The 16,844-nt window shown below is 40.4% G+C and overlaps 1 protein-coding gene across 1 annotated transcript; it reads left to right on the top strand.

Moving 5' to 3' along the window:
* Positions 1 to 2,190: 2,190 nt before the first annotated feature.
* pdcd4a (programmed cell death 4a) lies at positions 2,191 to 16,837 on the top strand. Its single transcript, XM_058640176.1, has 11 exons — positions 2,191 to 2,600; positions 8,609 to 8,911; positions 9,046 to 9,143; positions 10,606 to 10,719; positions 10,813 to 11,034; positions 11,716 to 11,813; positions 12,652 to 12,766; positions 14,379 to 14,486; positions 15,067 to 15,177; positions 15,272 to 15,411; positions 15,747 to 16,837. Exons 1-11 carry the CDS (start codon positions 2,555 to 2,557, stop codon positions 15,796 to 15,798), a joined length of 1,407 nt encoding a protein of 468 aa, XP_058496159.1. The 5' UTR covers positions 2,191 to 2,554; the 3' UTR covers positions 15,799 to 16,837.
* The last annotated feature ends 7 nt before the right edge of the window (positions 16,838 to 16,844 follow it).

Genomic DNA, 16,844 nt, shown 5'->3' with positions numbered 1-16,844 from the left:
TACTCTTTCATCCTCCTCTTCCTCACATATACTTCACACATTGGTATAGTGAAATTAGATTAAGATAGAATGCGAGATAAGATGACTATAATTATTATTTTTATTTTTGTTATTTGCTTCATTTTCTACGCACTCAGGTCAAAATTCCTCAGCTCCACTCTGATCACATACCCTGGGATATACAGTAGAACAGTATTTCTGATTTTCCTCCAAGTACCACCAGAGGAAGCTTACGTACCACTAGTGGTACACGTACCACAGTTTAAGAACCATGGCCCTATATGTATTGTCTGGTGACAAAGACTATCACTGATCCAACCAATCTATAATTTGATGTAATGACCAACGATCAACTCACTAAAAACATGTAGGTGAAAGTCATGTAATAAATCTCACTGGCCTTTTTATTAGGTACACCTGTTCACCTAGTTTACACACATATTAGATCACATATTAGATTCAGACATGTTGACATGGTCAGCATGACCTGCTGAAGTTCAGACTGAGCATCACAATGGGTCAGAAGTTCATTTTGAGACTTCGAATGTGACACAGTTGTTGAGGAAGTGCTGGTCTACTGTTTTTTATTTTTCACTTATAACCATCTCTATAGGGTTTACAGTTAATAGTTGGAAAAGGAGAAAATATCCTTTGATGAGCAGTTCTCTGGGCAAACATGACGTGATGATGTCAGAGGTCAGAGAAGAATGACCAGTCTGCTTCATCACTCATTACAGACCTCTTTGAACACACAACATTACAACACAACACACAAGTGGATAATTGCATTTAAATATACACAAACATATAAACTGGCTTACACTGATCCTATTATATTTTGAGGAATATGTTACAGTGTCAGTGATTCTGGACCAGGGATCCTCAAACTCCAGTGATCTGGGGGCCAATGAGGATCTAGTCTGGTCATGAGGGGGGTCAGGAGAGGGCAACATGAGCTCAAAATGATAACACAATATTCCACCGTGATATTCACGATGATATATCAAAGAATTTCAAAGTAAATGTGTTTGCTTTGATATGGAGCGATGTATACTTCACACTAACAACACTGATGATGCAAAATTAATCTATAAATAACAAAAACACAATTAATTAGATAATAAAATGTGGAGGGCCACATGAAATCGATTGGGGGTCCACATGTTTAATGTTATTTATACAATACAATGCACAATCAGTATAGGAAATATAGGTTATTCAGTTTAAGAGCACAAATCATTCTTACAATCCATTTTGTAGCAGAATAACAAGTGTAAACATAAATAAAATGAATGACAGAAAACGAGGGTTAGAGGTAGAATTAATCATCAAGTGCTCAAGTTTTCACAGCTTCAAGTATTTAGTGTCCAGGAAAGATTGGAAGTAGGTTATAGGAATACTTTTAGATTGGGTTTCTATGCAGATTAATTTGAGAATGTATAGTTTTTTTGTTTTTTTTTTACCAGGGATTTAAAACCAAACAATAAAACCAAACCTCACCCAATATAAGTGTGTGTGTGTGTGTGTGTGTGCGTGTTTGTGTGTAGTAATACAAATTGTTCCAAACATACATGGATGCAGGTTTAATAACAGAGTCTCTTTGTATGATTTAATTTATACATGTATTCTTAGGTTCGTGGTCAAAAAGGCTTTGAGTTCCTTATGCATGTCATATGTTATGTTGCCTTCACGTGCTATCGGAAAGATGTGTGAAATCGGAACTACGTGTGTTACGTTCAAGTGCTTTTGTTGTTGGAGCGAAATAATAATACAAAAATGGCCGACACACGACCCGCTCCTTCTTCGTTAAAACATTTTGTAATAGTTATTCAGGAGGCGGACGATGCAGCTAAACGTAAACGGTAAGTATTTGTTTTACTTTCCGCCATATTGAAATGTCAAAGGTTTTCTCTCTCCTCTCCAGTCCACTTGCGTGTCAAAATGATCTCGTAATTTCCCACTAGAAATCACGACGTGGGGGGGCGTTCGTGTGCATTTTGTATTTATTTACCATAATCCCGACAGTACGTGAACGCGCCATATTAAACGTTTAAGCGGACGGTTTTTTTTCCTCCCTGCTCTGTGATTGGTCAGAATGGACCAGCACCCACCCCCTGAACTGACCACTCCCCGTCCGCGCTCGCCCCACGTGACTGCGCTCTGCTCGCTCCAGCAAAGTTAAAAACAGACTTTGTTTATCCAGCCTGCTCTGTCTGATGAAATGCTCTCCTGCTAGTTGACCCGCTCCACTCGTGTTATTCCACTCTTCCCAGCCGTGGACGCTGAGAGGAGCTCAAATCCTGCAGCTCACGCCACATCAGTTTACATACGTGTTCTTTGTTGTCTTTGTAATTTAATTTTTTTTTTGTTCTCTTCGGCTGCAGCTCAAACACACACAGGGTCATAACGACTCGTGCATTATTATCTCCCCTCCTCTACGTTATTTGTCAGCACGCTTGATTTTGCAGGACGTTGCTCTCTGTGGGTGCAGACGTGTGTGTGTGTGCGTGGATTTGTTGCAGCTGAAGGAAGGAGGATTTTTTTTTATCACGCCATGGCGACTGAAGTGGATACGTGGCCTGCTGGTTCCAAAGCCGACGGTGAGTGAGTAAATTCAGCCGCGCTGCGTGCATCCTGCCTCGGTGCAGAGTCTCACTCACGAGGCCTGGTGGTGTTGTTGATGTCGACGTGCTCCTACTGAGCCATTGTCCTCTTGTATGGGATGGGCTACCATGTGCTCTGTTTAATCCTCACACACACACACAAACTCAAGACCACAGCTTATGCGTCTTGGTGCACATTTCACGCAGTGTTGCACTCGTGACACGGTGAACCCCCGCAGAGCTGCGTTTGCAATTTAAATCTCTCGTGTGTGTGTGTGTGTGTGTGTGTTGTTTTTACGAGCTTTGTGTTTGTTGTCGAGCTGCGTTCACGTTTTAACCCTTTCGCGTTCCTGATTGGTCGAGGCGACAACGCTTACTTCCGCTTTGACAAGTCTCGTTCTGACTTTGCAGATGAAACACTAATAAAAACGATGCTTTTAAACAAAGGCAAACCTGCCACCACTGATATACTAAGTTTAATTGTGTGTCTCTCTGTTTGTTTTAGCGCTCTATAGATTATTTATCGTCGTTTTTTAAAACTAATCAGGGTCAATGCCTGTAAATAATCTACAGTTGGCAGAAATTGTGTTATTAAAAGGAACAAATGCGAATAAACGTCTTCTCTGTCGAGTAAGTCGACAAAAATAGAAATAATTACACGACCAGTTGTGCTTCCTGTTTATTTTCCCCGACGTTCTCGCGATAGTTTACATGTCAGCGCTTCTAAATCATAATATCTTATAAATATTTATTTAGACGCGCGCGACTCTGTTTGCTGCAGTATTTTTTTTTTTACCAATGTTTAATCATCAAAGATAAGGAGACGGAATATGACTTTAATTCAGTCGTATGTTTTCTTTATGTCGTGTACTACTCGTATCACACGTCCCCTCGTGTGTGTGTGTGTGTGTGTGTGTGTTTTGCGGTAATGGGCTTCGAGCTCGTGGACTTCGTGCTCTCCTCGCGCTGTCTGACAGTGACGTACATATGTATAGTCTACTATAAGAGCCAACTGCAAATGGCTTCCTTACGTAATCTCGGCGCTGTTGTGTATTTAAAGCTTATATAAGAAATGCACAGTTTGATTCACAAACGGCAGATTGCACTGCATCAAGGTTTGTAATTGACATTTAAGCTCAGGCATTAATATACAGTAATGTAAACACACAAGCTTTATCTCCAGCTCTTACCACAGTGTACATTGTAATTCTAATTTTCCCCAGTTCCCCAGAACTGGGGAAGTTTTTTGCCTCATGACCAGCATCATCTGGTTCCTATTCAGTTCAATTCAAAGAAATGCATTTGTCCCTGAGGTGCAATTTAAGGCACATAGAGCAGCAGAAGATGGCTTTTTGTAAGAATAAGAAAATATAAATATAAAATGACTATATTTACATAGGTGCAAGATGCACCGCAGAGTAAATGGAGACCTTATGAAAGCAGCTGTGAAGTCAGTGCGGTGGCCAATCAGAATGGAACAATAAATTGTGCAAACACCTTATTATTTACATAAGGTGTTGAGATTGAGGTAGATCAGAAAGACTGTATAGTAGCATATTGAGGACTTGCAAATCCACGAGGATTTATGGTCCTGAAAAACTTGGTGTTTATACCAGAAATAGGTCTAAAGAGGAAGTAAGAATGAGTATGCACACACACACACACACTGTTTTCCATGACTTCAGAGGACATTGCATTGACTTGCATTACTTTCCCAGAGACTTACTCTAACCTTAACCATAATTACTACTGGCCTAATCCTAATCCTAACCCTCACCTCGGCCTAACCTTAAAAACATGTCTTCACCTTTAAAATGTAGTAATTTACATTTGGGGGACTTGATCTTTGTCCCCATAATGTGACTACGTAAACAGATTTAAGTCCCCACATCATAAGGAATACCCATGCGCACACACACACACACACACACTCTACTTGATTTGCCTGTGGTTGCATAGGTGTCAATCTGTGCATGTGACACCACATGGTTTGTTATGATTTTGTGTGTTTGTGTTTAAAAGTGACACAGATGGCTTGTGTGAACTTGACTGACCTTTTTTTTTAAGAGGTGGGTCAGTCGTGCTTGATTGAGCAGCCTCTTGTTGATGAGATGCATGGACACACACACACACACACACACACACACACACAATAGACTATTATTGGAGAGATAAAGTGTCTTTGCATTGTGGGTCGGGCTTTTTACACTGCACTCACACACTGCTGTGGGGAGTAAATAAAACCTAACATGGTGAAACATGCATATTATCAAACATGGACCGTATCAAATGATGAGTTAATCAGGCTTTAAGTCTTAACTCTGTCGTCTCCTGAACGGTCAAAACATGTGATCACAATCTATCAATGAAATGAATTTACCTCCAAATGACCAGAGCCAAAATGATGTAAAAAAATTAGTGTGAACTAATGGTATACTTAACTGTTTTAAGCGTTTCATCCTTAGATTATGGATGAGTAGATTATGCTAAATATATTGGGATTTTTTTTGTGAATTCTTATAATTGTTAAAGGTGCATGTTCTATTTCATTTTAATAGATACTTTTAAATGGTAAAAATGGTAGGTTTAATGTGTTAATGACCTGCTGACATTTCCAAAATGCCATATATGTCAAGCCAGCTTGGCAGACTGCAGAGTACACAATGTTATTGTAAGACACAGACTCCACCCACTTTTATCAATTCCTTTTAGTTTGATTGGTTGATCTGTCAGACTGTCGACTGTTTATCGGAGCAGCTGTAATCTTGTGTACCCACCTCCCCTTGCACTTTATCTTTCTCATCCGACGATGAGACCGAAGTCATACTCTGCCAGCTTTACAAATTTCATATTTTAAAGTTAATGGATGGAAGAAAGGCAGAAGGTCAGTCTAAAAACGCCATAGGCAAACAAGCTGAAAATAAGCTTATCACCACCTAGTGTAGGGGAGGTGGATACATTTTATTTTTTACATTTTTACATTTTTTTATGTGACATGAAACCGTGTCTCTTCTTATTGAAGGAAATGACAGTTAAACTCGTTTGACACCCACACCCCAGATACAGATAATATAACCACGTGGACATATACTGCTGGGCCCCCACCATCTGTTCCCTGTATCATAATGCTGATGCTTATTTGACCTCAGAGGTCATCACACATGGTTTTGTGGTTTGTTTCTGTGTGCTTGAGTATACAGAGAAGTCTCTTTTGTGGATTTGATCATTCATTAGATATAAAAACATTTTTTTTTTTTACAAATAAATGTAGAGATAGGGGACAGAAATGAATGGAATTAAGTTATAACAGCAAGTTAAACAACACACACTTGTCTAAATGCTTTGTTTCTTGTGCAAATAAGAGGTTGTTGGTCTGTGTGTGTGTGTGTGTGTGTGTTAGATCATACACCTCCACCCTCTAACTAAACATTGGCCTCAGAAGTTAATGCAGCATATAAATTACTGGCAGTACTGGACACGTTGCAGTATACTTAAGAGGTTCAGATATCTTTAAGGTGGAGCTACTTTCGATTAAGGCCTAACAATTTTGGAACATTTCTTAGTGATATTGTGAGTGCAATTTGACTTGCAGTCTTCTTATATACGGTGTTAACTCGAAGATATGAATGGATTTCTGAGTTTAATTTGCCATTTGTGTTTCAAAGTGTGATTTTTTGATTTGAAAACCATTAGTGAGTGCGTCAGTTGTGCTGTAGAAACACAGCACTGTAAAATGTCTGTAATCTTTACCATGCACACAACGTCTCCTACTTTGACGTATGTTCTCAGTCGTGCACATGTACTGGAGGCTTCATGTTTCCACATTACACATGTCGTAGCTGCATACAGAACAAATAACAGCCAAACTCTGGACGTGGTAATAATCCTTCTGCACAGTCAGACATCTGACTCAAGTAGCAAAACAAAAATACACATTTAAAGTTGATTCATAAAGTCTTTCTGCAATTGACGAATTCTCCTCAGAATGAAGTTGCTCATTTGGAAAGACCTTATTATTAGTTTTGAAAACTGGGTGCATGCATCCCGAGGGAGTTATGTGAAGTCTCTGCTCTACTGACCTGCTCATTCATAAACAGTGTAAGTGCACAGATTGCTAAAATCAAACATGTCAACACTGCTGCCCAGGCTCACTGGCCGTGTGCAGCTCACACACGGAATGTAGGGGCAGAGGTCCTCGGCTGACCCGCATCTGGCTGTGTGTTTAAACTGTGGGGGTGGTTTTCAGAAACCACTGCGACTGTCTGTGTTGAGTGGTTTGGGATTCATTTTGGTACAATCTGGTAGTCGGGTTAAAGTAGAGCTGACTAACGATTATTTTCATAATCGATTAATCTGTCGATTTATTTTCTCGATGAATCGTTTGGTCCATAAAATATCAGAAAACCTTAAAAAATGTTGATTGGTGTTTGTCAAACCTGGAAGTGATGATGTTCTCAAATGTCTTTTAATGATTTCTTTGTTGTACAGAGCAAAGAAATGAAGAAAATGCTCACATTTAAGAACCTTAAACGATCGTAAATCTTGTTTTAATCATGGAAAAAAAGCTTCAAACCGATTAATCGATTATCAAAATAGTTGTCGCTTAATTTAGTAATCGATTAATTGTTTCAGCTGTAGGTTAAAGACAGCCTGATTAGTTTGATTGCACCTTTTACACAGGACTGACTCAGTATAACAGTATAACATCGTGTTACAGAGTCACACATGTTTTCAAACAGGGAGTTGACTGCGTTTTATCATATTTTGATTGTTTTGCAACTCTGTTCAAGTCTTTTCTTCATTTTTTTCCAGTTGGCCTGTTGTATGTTTGGCGTGCTGCCATCGGTTAGTTCCTAATTTACAGTGCTGGCAGGCCTTGTGGCCTGCATGAGGCAGGGAGGAGGAGGGGGAGGAGGAGGAGCAAAGGAGGATATGACACATGGTTGGCTGTTGACAGATGAAGGCCAGGGGTGCGGTGCTGCTCCTTTCTACAACAGGTTAATTCAGGGAGGTGACCTGTTTCTGCTCAAAGGAGCGTCCTTTTAACTTGTTGTTCTCATTCTTAAAACAGACTGTTGTTTTGAGGACATTTTTAAATAAAACAAGTTTATTGTTTTGTCCTGCAAACTTGAGTTTGGTCCGTTTGCAGCACGAACCTCTGCCGAGTTTTAGATTGGTAGTTGTATTTGTGGCTTGGACATTTTCCCCTCGCCTCCAATCCGTCCTCTCCATGTCCTGTAATCTATAGGGATATAACTCCTCAAACTGCCATTTGGACACATGCACATGCAGGGATCCAAGTATTCATTACACCCTCACACATTCCACTTTCCTACAGCCCCGTCATGTGACCAGCCATGGACCCGACCACACCATATGTAGTCAGGTCCCCTGTAGCTGCTGCATAATCATCGCGAGAACACCGAGAAATAAAAAAGATACTAGTGTCAGCATTTCTCCAGCGCGTGTTCCCCTTTGCCCTCCCTCCTCTCCTGATCTGCAAAAGTACTCCACTCCCTCCCTCCCTCCCTCCCTCCCTCTCTCTCTCTCTCTCTCTCTCACACGTCAGAGAATTTGATATTTGATTCCTAAAACGATCACTTGTTTTGCCCACAGACAGACTGTACTGTATGTCGAACAATTTGACACAGAGACTCATATTATATCAGCTAACAGACCGTGTGAGTGTCACAAGAATGTGTGCCAGTGTGACTTTGCATTGACAGGATCTTCCCTTGTTGTTTTGCCTTTGGCCTTGTTGTGTAAAGCAGCCACTGGGTGCAGCACATGCCCTCAGAATGCGAAGCTTTAATGCTCTTACATGTAGTTTGCTGAATTCACACTGGATAAATGTTTGGTGTTTGCAGTGCGGGTCGTCGAAGTCAAACATTTATAGCAAGTTAACCAAACTGATGTCATATCTCCCTGTATCTAGTGACTCGTGTCATTCGCTGCCCTTAATACCTGAAAATTCTGGCCAATAATTTTCGACTGTCTTATCACAGGGATGCCGTCTTGCGATGGCGGCCTGGCAGAGGCTCACCGTCCCTGCAGCGACGATGACGACGCGCTGATCGAGGCCGAGTTGAACGGCAACTGGACGCCCCATGAGAAAGCACTCCACGAGGCGCGGCTCAAAGCCAAAGCCAAGCGTCGCCTGCGCAAGTCCTCGTCCCGCAACTCGACCAGCGACTCCTTTTCGGAGTCCGGAGACGCGGCAGGAAGTGATCCGAACAGTCCAAAAGGCAAAGTGGCCACCAGCGACCGCAAATCCAGGATGGGCAAAGGCAGAGGCCTGCCAAAAAAAGGTAGGTCCTGGAATATTTGATCTTCAGGACCCTCTTTTTAAATATAGTAGTGCGTGCTGATCGTATGTCGTTCATTAGCTGCACAAACTGTATTGGCGAGTTGTCCTTATGGTTTATCTGTTGGTTGTCTGCAGGTGGGGCAGGCGGGAAAGGAGTTTGGGGGGCTGCTGGGATGGTTTATGAAGTGGAGGAACCTGATGCACGGGACCCAAACTATGACGAAGCTGCTCAGGTGAGACCGTTTGTTGCCTGTATTACAAAAAATGTAGGATTCTGTAATCTTCTGAGGTTACTTTGAAGATGATTTTATCATGATAAAAGCTGTTTATTGTCTGTCCGATGACTAAAGATATGGGTTTTTTTTATTTGGTGCAAATCAAAGTCTTTTTAGTTTAAAAATACTGGCATTACTCGAGCATCAGTTGTCTTAAATACACACGTTCTCTCACCACAGTTTATTTTTTCATTGATGAATAAGCTTCACAGCACAGGCCGCCTAGTGTTTTTTATAACAATATCAAAGTGGACTTTGGGTCTTTTGCATCTTTATGGTCATTTGCACAATTGTTGCTCCATTCACATCAACACCTGCATCCAAGTATTGCTTAGAAACATGAACCAGGTTTTAAAATTGGGGGTAGTTTAGATCCAGCTCCAGTCTGGTGGATCATGTCTGTAAAACCCTGTCACTGCAGGTTCATTTGTCCTGATCAGCCCAGGTGAGGTAACGCCCCTGTGATCGTCAGCTGGAGTGTATCAGACCATAAATCGGCCCGATTGGCCAACCTTTGTCCACATGATTTGCCCGCTCACATGACGCTTCCTCCAGGTGGCTCGTTCTCATTGACAGTCAACAGTGTTTTCAATCTTTAACTCGGTTATCGAGCAAAATGCTCCGTTGGGTGCCGAAGGCCAGGTTTGCCTCCTGTTGATTGTCACGCTGGCTCAGCACAGAGTGGGAATGCAGACTCTGTCAAGTTGATAACAACTGAACACTGGAACACCAGTGTGATTTGGCCTTGGGTGGAAAGATGTGTGTGCGTGGGTTAAAGGGACAGGGTGGTGCAGCGTCGGGGGCTTATCTGAACAGAAATCTACTGGTTAATTTGACAGAATGTAAACACTATCTCATTAAAGGCCCAATTGTGCAGACATTTAAGACAAAATAATTATTAAAAATAATTATAATCCCTGTAATGGATGATGTTTGTGTTGTGAATCTGTCCCCTTAAATGTTTTGCCTGCTCCCTTTTTTTTTTTTTCTTCTCGCTGGGCAAATAATGATTTTTGTTTTTTCACCTTCAACAATAATAAACAGTCAACAATCCCCTCTTAACATAAGTGGAAAACAGGAACATGTTCACCGCGTTGAACTTTTGGCTCTAAATTCACAGAAGTAGAAAGTACTTGAGTTCAGATTATTTTACCAGTGTTTATGATTGTTCTGCCGTTGAAGCAACGTTCTCCTTCAAAAGTAGCACAACAGGTTTTCATAGATGTGCAGCAAGTGAAACAAAAGGGACGTTTGTTTGACAAATTCCACTCCAAACTATTAAAACCTGGTTAAACAAGAATTTAAATCTTGAACTGTGGATATTTGGATAGTATATCTAAAAAAAAAAATGCAAAATGAGTAATCTGCATCCACTTTGTTGTTCCTATCACTGATGATGTGTGTGTCTGCTCTTGTTCAGGGAGACACGGTTTATGCAACAGTTGTGCCAGAGGTGGATGAGAAGGAACTGGAAAAAATGGTCAACCCCATTGTGCAGGAATACTTTGAACATGGGGACACCAAAGAGGTCCAGGTAAAAGACTTGTCCATCTCTTGTACCATGCTGGCTATAAATTACAGTAAGCGGTATGTTCGTAAATACACGCTATTGTCTTCATCCCTCTAGTTGTTGCTGAAGGAGCTCAACCTTGGTCACCACAGGTACGAGTTCTCCTCCCTGGCTGTGTCTCTGGCCCTTGAAGGCAAGGCCAGCCACCGAGAGCTGACCTCCCGCCTGCTGTCTGATCTGGTGGGGAAGCCGCTGTCACAGAGTGAAATGGCCCGTGCTTTTGACAAGATTCTGACAGAGCTGCCAGACCTCATACTGGACACACCGGAGGCTCCGCAGGTGAAACTGAAGACAGAGCTGCAGTCAAGCCACAGATTTCTGTTCAGATCTATATACCTGCTCTGTGATTTTCATTACATACGGCACAGCATGCATTCAGTAATCTTTTTTTTGCACAAACTAACACATCTCATGCAGTGCTTGGTAGTGTTGCACGAAGATGTACTGAACCCACTAACGCCAATGAGATTTTTTAGTTTTGTTTTGTTTTGCATGGGCAGTGCTAAAATATACAGACGCGAGTAATGAAAACCACTGATGACAGCGACACTTCATCAGAGAGGAGACGTTGGAGGGAAATGAGAAAGGCAACATCTAAATTCGTGGCAGAGATCAGACGCTGATGCCTCGGCAAAAACGTTCTGTCGACCTGGAGACATGAAACTTAGTGATGAGCATATTTGAGCCTCGTTTGACAGTCAAACCCTGAGTTCCATCGAGTTGATTTAGCACCTTTGACATCCAAGTCGCGCGTTACTTTAAGAATTTTAGCTCATCACGTCTTTCTGACACTGACCAAAAGCATCCTCTGGACATGGATCGAGAATTTTCATTTTCAGCTGCAGAGTTTCGAGTGTTAACTAAAATGTTGTTTGTTTTTGTGCTAGCGTGTATCTGCACGCAGTCTCAAAGGACTTCAAAATGTGATTAAAGCAACATTGTCATGACTTTTCCTTTCAGATGTTGGGCCAGTTCATAGCCAGAGCCATAGCGGACCATGTTCTCTCCATGTCTTTCCTGGACTGTTACAAAGGCAAAGTGGACTGTGAGCATGCCAGGTGAGCAAAGACGAGCAACATCGATGCACATGATCACTTTTCTTACAGGCAGGTCTCAAAGATATTCATTTAAATATGACTTTCAAACCAATGCCACTGAATTAGGCAATGCAATAGACTTGAGAGGTTCCAATATTTACTGTATATGTATATGAAATAAACTGGTTGTGTGTGGATTTCAGTCCTGGATTGTTTGTGCAACACCTGCTGTTACTTATAATGGTAAATGTGGTTTAATACTAATGGTAAACAGAATACTGAGGAAATAAAAGCTACATTATTGACATTGATAATGGTCCATAAAATGTCAGGAAATGCTGATCAGTGTTTCCCAAACCTTGTTTTATCAGTTTAATTGAATTCTCTGTCAAATGGAGCGATGAAACCAGAAAATATTCACATTTAAGGTGCTGAAAATAAAACACTTTAAAATTGCTGAAAATGGGAACACTTGTTTTAATTATTAAAGAGAACACTCCAATTTTATTTGCTAGTCAATTAATATTTAAAAAATAGAATAATCATTGCAGCTCTATTGTCTATCGTACAGTGGCATTTAGGGATGCTGCACATGACATGAGCTCCTGCTCTAAATGCTCTTCATCTAAATGTCTACTGGAGAAACGGATCACAGCAGCATGTGCAAAGTTTGGTTCTTCATAAGAGTCATGCACGTTCAGTAAGATTCTCTTCTTGGTTCAGTGTCAAATAAAATATTATGGACCTCGACACTAGCTGGTGTTTTTCAGTTGTTTCAGTTAATGAAGAAGCTCTACCCCGTTCCCTTCAAATAAACAACATGTAATGGCTGTGGTATTTGTGTGTTATTCTTATTCAGAGTTGCTTTGGACCGTGCTGCAGTGCTGCTGACAATGAAGAGGGAGATGGTTCGCTTGGATAACGTGTGGGGCGTGGGTGGAGGCCTGAGACCTGTCAAACATCTTGTTAAAGAGGTAATCTCAGAGACGCACAGCTTAAAATAAAATAAAAAACATACTGGAGAAATATATCTTTTTCTTATTCTAAATCAATAATCTCCAACGACTGAGGCTGGGGTGCTTTGTCTTGCTCAGCTCGGCTCCTTTGTTGTCATTATGTAAACAGAAGGCAGGGATGCATGCTGGGTAGAGAGAGCCACAGGCCAGCACTGCTATGTTGCTGCATCAGCAGAACATTTTTCTCCCCTGAGAGGTGGCAGTTGCAAAAATGAGGGTGCAGAAGGTGACACAGACATTACACCCAGACCTTCTACTGAAACACACACACACACACAAACCCAATTGTTTTCTCACCATAGTCTTTGTTGACACTCATTGCTCCGTGATTTGAATTTAATTATGCTAATGTGGAAAGTGTGGGAATTTATCAAATTGTTAGTTATGCAACATTCAAAGTCAAAAGTGTGAGTATGTTTTTTATAAAGGAAAGTTGTTTCCCAGTGTTATGTTAGCTTCAGACCCTTCAGGCTCTCCTCCAGTTTGGATTTCCTGCCTGATTGTGTGTGGCCACAGGGGGAGCATGCAGTGACCAGAGGAGTCACAGCCTCTTTAACTCCTATTATCCTTAAACTTGCATGTTTTTCTTATCCTTTTAACTTCCTCATCCCCCTTTTTGCTGCTGCTTTCCTTTCCATGTTTCTTTTCCCTCCTCTGAAAGCATTGCTAATGCTCACACGTCCACACACACACACACGTCCCTCCGCATGGCAAATTAGACCTCGAGTTGACTCTGAAGTGTTGGTTTACCCTAGAGAGGTTTGCCCTTGTTGCATCAATCATGTCCCTCTCAAACTGGAAGTGGTATGATAAATTGGTTTAAGTAAAACGCTTCATGCAGCCCAGCCAGTGAGAGTGACGTAACCAAGCAGACTAACAATGAAGCCCAGGCTGTAGATAATACTTGAGTACATTTTATATCAGAAAATTACAAAAAATGTCAGGTACTTTAAGACTTTTACTCAAGTTAGATTGTAAAAGGTGACTTTGACTTCTCCCTAAGTCATTTTCTGGTAAGATACTTGTACTTTTACTCAAGTATTTCTTTCAAGTACTTTATACAAGACTTGATACAGACAGTGTTCACTAAACACACCAGTGGATCCTTTTCCTCAACAAAGAAGTGCTGTCTTTTAACCCACCACATCTACCTCTATAACCAGATGGCCAATCACTGTATTCCAATCCGTTGTAAAGACTTCACACACTGCTGAGTAAGCTCGACACAATTTTGTCCATAGTTCCCAGGAGAGAGGTGTTTAGATCTCATGTCGCACAAAAAAAAGTTTCTAGAGTGAAATGTGCTGCTCAAAAAATCTGCTTGTTCAGCAGCAATTTGATGAGATAAACACTTCCTTCCTGCTCCTGCGCTGCTGGTGTTTACACACAAACAAAAATGTGTTTCTAGATTTGTGAAAGTGTTCCGTGTTTTGCAAATGTGTTAAATGCTTTGTTTATTTGTTGTGTTTGTCCTTCCAGGCCACCGTAGTTACTGACCTGGGGTCATCACACAAACAAAACAGAAACCCATGAGAACATGAATGGTTTTATTTATGTGTGTTTCTCCCAGATGAACCTCCTCCTCAAGGAGTACCTGATATCAGGAGATGTGTTGGAGGCAGAGCACTGTCTGCGGGACCTGGAAGTCCCTCACTTCCACCATGAGCTGGTCTATGAGGTACTATAGTGTACACCTGATGTTTGTCTGATGACTTGAATGTTACCTTTTATTTATTTAGCCATGAAAATATTTTTGACACAATGTCAAACAGTTATTTCTTATTTACAAATTATAATTATTATTATTATTATTATTATTATTATTATTATTATTATTATTATTATTTATTCCTTTTTAGTATTCTCTGTTACATATATGTTTTTAAAAACCATGTGAGAAAACTCTTTTCATTTCTATGAAGTGATGCATTAAGCCGTGTTAAGTCTGCGTATAATACATTACATCGTTCTTTAAATTGGGCTAAATTGAGTTTCTTCAATTTAATAATCTTGCCAGACCTCATGACAAACATGTTATTATGTTACATGGTTGTTTTTATTATACAAATAAACATTTACGATCATGAAATATCTGAAATGTAAGTGTACTCTGGGTGTGACAATGTCTGATCGTGCAATATGCTTTATCATGTCTGTCCAAACACTGCCATCATGTGGTGAAATGTGGAACATAGAAGATTTGTATCTAACTTGTTATTCCCCACTTCATGTACTTCTGTAATTCTATTTCCTTTCAGACCATAGTGATGGTGCTGGAGTCTAAAGGCGACACTGCCAGTCACATGATGATAAAGCTGCTTCAGTCCTTCTGGAAAACAGGCCTCATCACTGTGGATCAGATGAACAGGGTCAGTCCCTTTTTTTTTTTTTAAACCTAATTTAAGCTGAAATATGTTTATCCATGAAGGAATTATTATAATATTGTCCTTGTTTTCCTTGTAGGGCTTCCAGCGTGTTTACAATGAACTCCAGGAAATCAGCCTGGATGTACCACATGCTCACTCTATCATGGAGACCTTTGTGGACCTTTGCTACCAGGAGTCTGTCATCACCAAACAGCTGAGGGATACCTGTCCCTCCAGGTCAGTTGAGCAAAATTTAATTTAATTATTTAATGAATTATTCCTGCAGTATTAGCCGTGTTATAGCTTTGAATAAGTCTCAAACACTATTGTCTATATGTGCATCTAACCTCCCTCACTTCCTCGTAGCGCTTAACCTTAAACGCACATATTAAATTGGTTTTATATAGTAAACTAGAAGAGTAAATGTCACATTAGTAGCACTTATTAAAAGAATACATTTTATTTCCTGTTGGTTTTGGTTCTTTTAACTGAATTTGTTTTCCATTGGGAAACTACAACACACACATCCTTAACATTTAATAAAATTATACTCAACAATGTTTCTTCACCAGAGGACGAAAGCGTTTTGTCAGCGAAGGAGATGGAGGAGTGATCAAGAACTAGAGCTGGAAGAAGAAGAAGAAGAGGAGGAGGAGGAGGAGAAGTGCGTGTGCAGTTTCCAGCATGTTTTCCTAAAATTGGGCATGCAGGTGGTGTAAAGTTCCCTCATTCCTCTACTCCATAATGTTGTTGTCACTCAAACCAGCGTTGACGTTCGGTGAAAGTAGACTGAAGAGTGCCCTGGGCGTTCAGTTCCCTTCATCTTGTTAATCACTGTTTTTGACATTTTCTAAGAATATTCTTTATTTGGGGGTTGATGCGCCCCTGCTGCCTTAGTCTTTGTACCTGTTTGTCAAGAATAATTCAAGTTGGAGCAGCAAAAGATGGAAGGCTGGACAGTATGGGCTTTGTGGGACATGAGTTTGGGTGATTTGTCTCTTGCTTTGCTTCACCTGTTGCTACTTTTGTTTTCCCTCATGTTATGCGCTATAAATAAAATTTAAAGAAAGCACTTAAAAGACAGAGCCAACTGCACAGTCAGCAAGCACTCAGTAAATTAGCTCAACAGGGATCTAAACCTGCGATATTTAAAAAAAAAAAAAAAAGAATTCCAAAAATGCCATACTTTTTTTTCACTGCTTCTATTGTTCCTTTATGAACAGTGTTTTGCCTTTTTTTCCTGGGGTCAGATTTTCACTTTGTACAGCACAGTTATCAAAGCAAGAAGTGTTTGGGCACTGTTTGGGTGTTGTATTTCTTTAGGGCAAATATTATGCTTTGGATGCCATTCATTAAAATAAAAGAAACGTGGGTTAATGTGTATAAAAAAATTGAATAGGCAATAATTTGCTTTAAACTAATGTATCAGCTGTCACATAGTCAGCTGTGGGCTTTGGACAGGTATCCTTATGTAAAGGCAAACTTGCTCTGGAAAATTATTCTGAAACGATTTTTTCCAAATGTATTATTTGTTTAAAAAAGCAACTCTAATACATCTGTTCAGGCTTCACTGCCACTGTCTGTAAAAGTTTTACATATTGACCAGTTAATAATAATGTGGATAAGAAATATATTTCATTCATTAAAAAGGCATCAAAATACAGTTTATC

This window comes from Solea solea, chromosome 10 (genome assembly GCF_958295425.1).
Source record: "Solea solea chromosome 10, fSolSol10.1, whole genome shotgun sequence".
Lineage (NCBI taxonomy): Eukaryota > Metazoa > Chordata > Actinopteri > Pleuronectiformes > Soleidae > Solea > Solea solea.
Note: the sequence above shows the minus strand (reverse complement) of the source record. Positions and strands in the feature narration are given on the sequence as shown.

What these genes read in the sequence shown, in the direction of transcription:
- pdcd4a (XM_058640176.1), top strand. Translation starts at nt 2,555, where the DNA reads ATGGCGACTGAAGTGGATACGTGGCCTGCTGGTTCCAAAGCCGACG. An exon ending in TCAAACATCTTGTTAAAGAG is followed by an intron (nt 12,767 to 14,378) that starts GTAATCTCAGAG and finishes TGTTTCTCCCAG; the next exon opens with ATGAACCTCCTCCTCAAGGA. An exon ending in ACCATGAGCTGGTCTATGAG is followed by an intron (nt 14,487 to 15,066) that starts GTACTATAGTGT and finishes ATTTCCTTTCAG; the next exon opens with ACCATAGTGATGGTGCTGGA.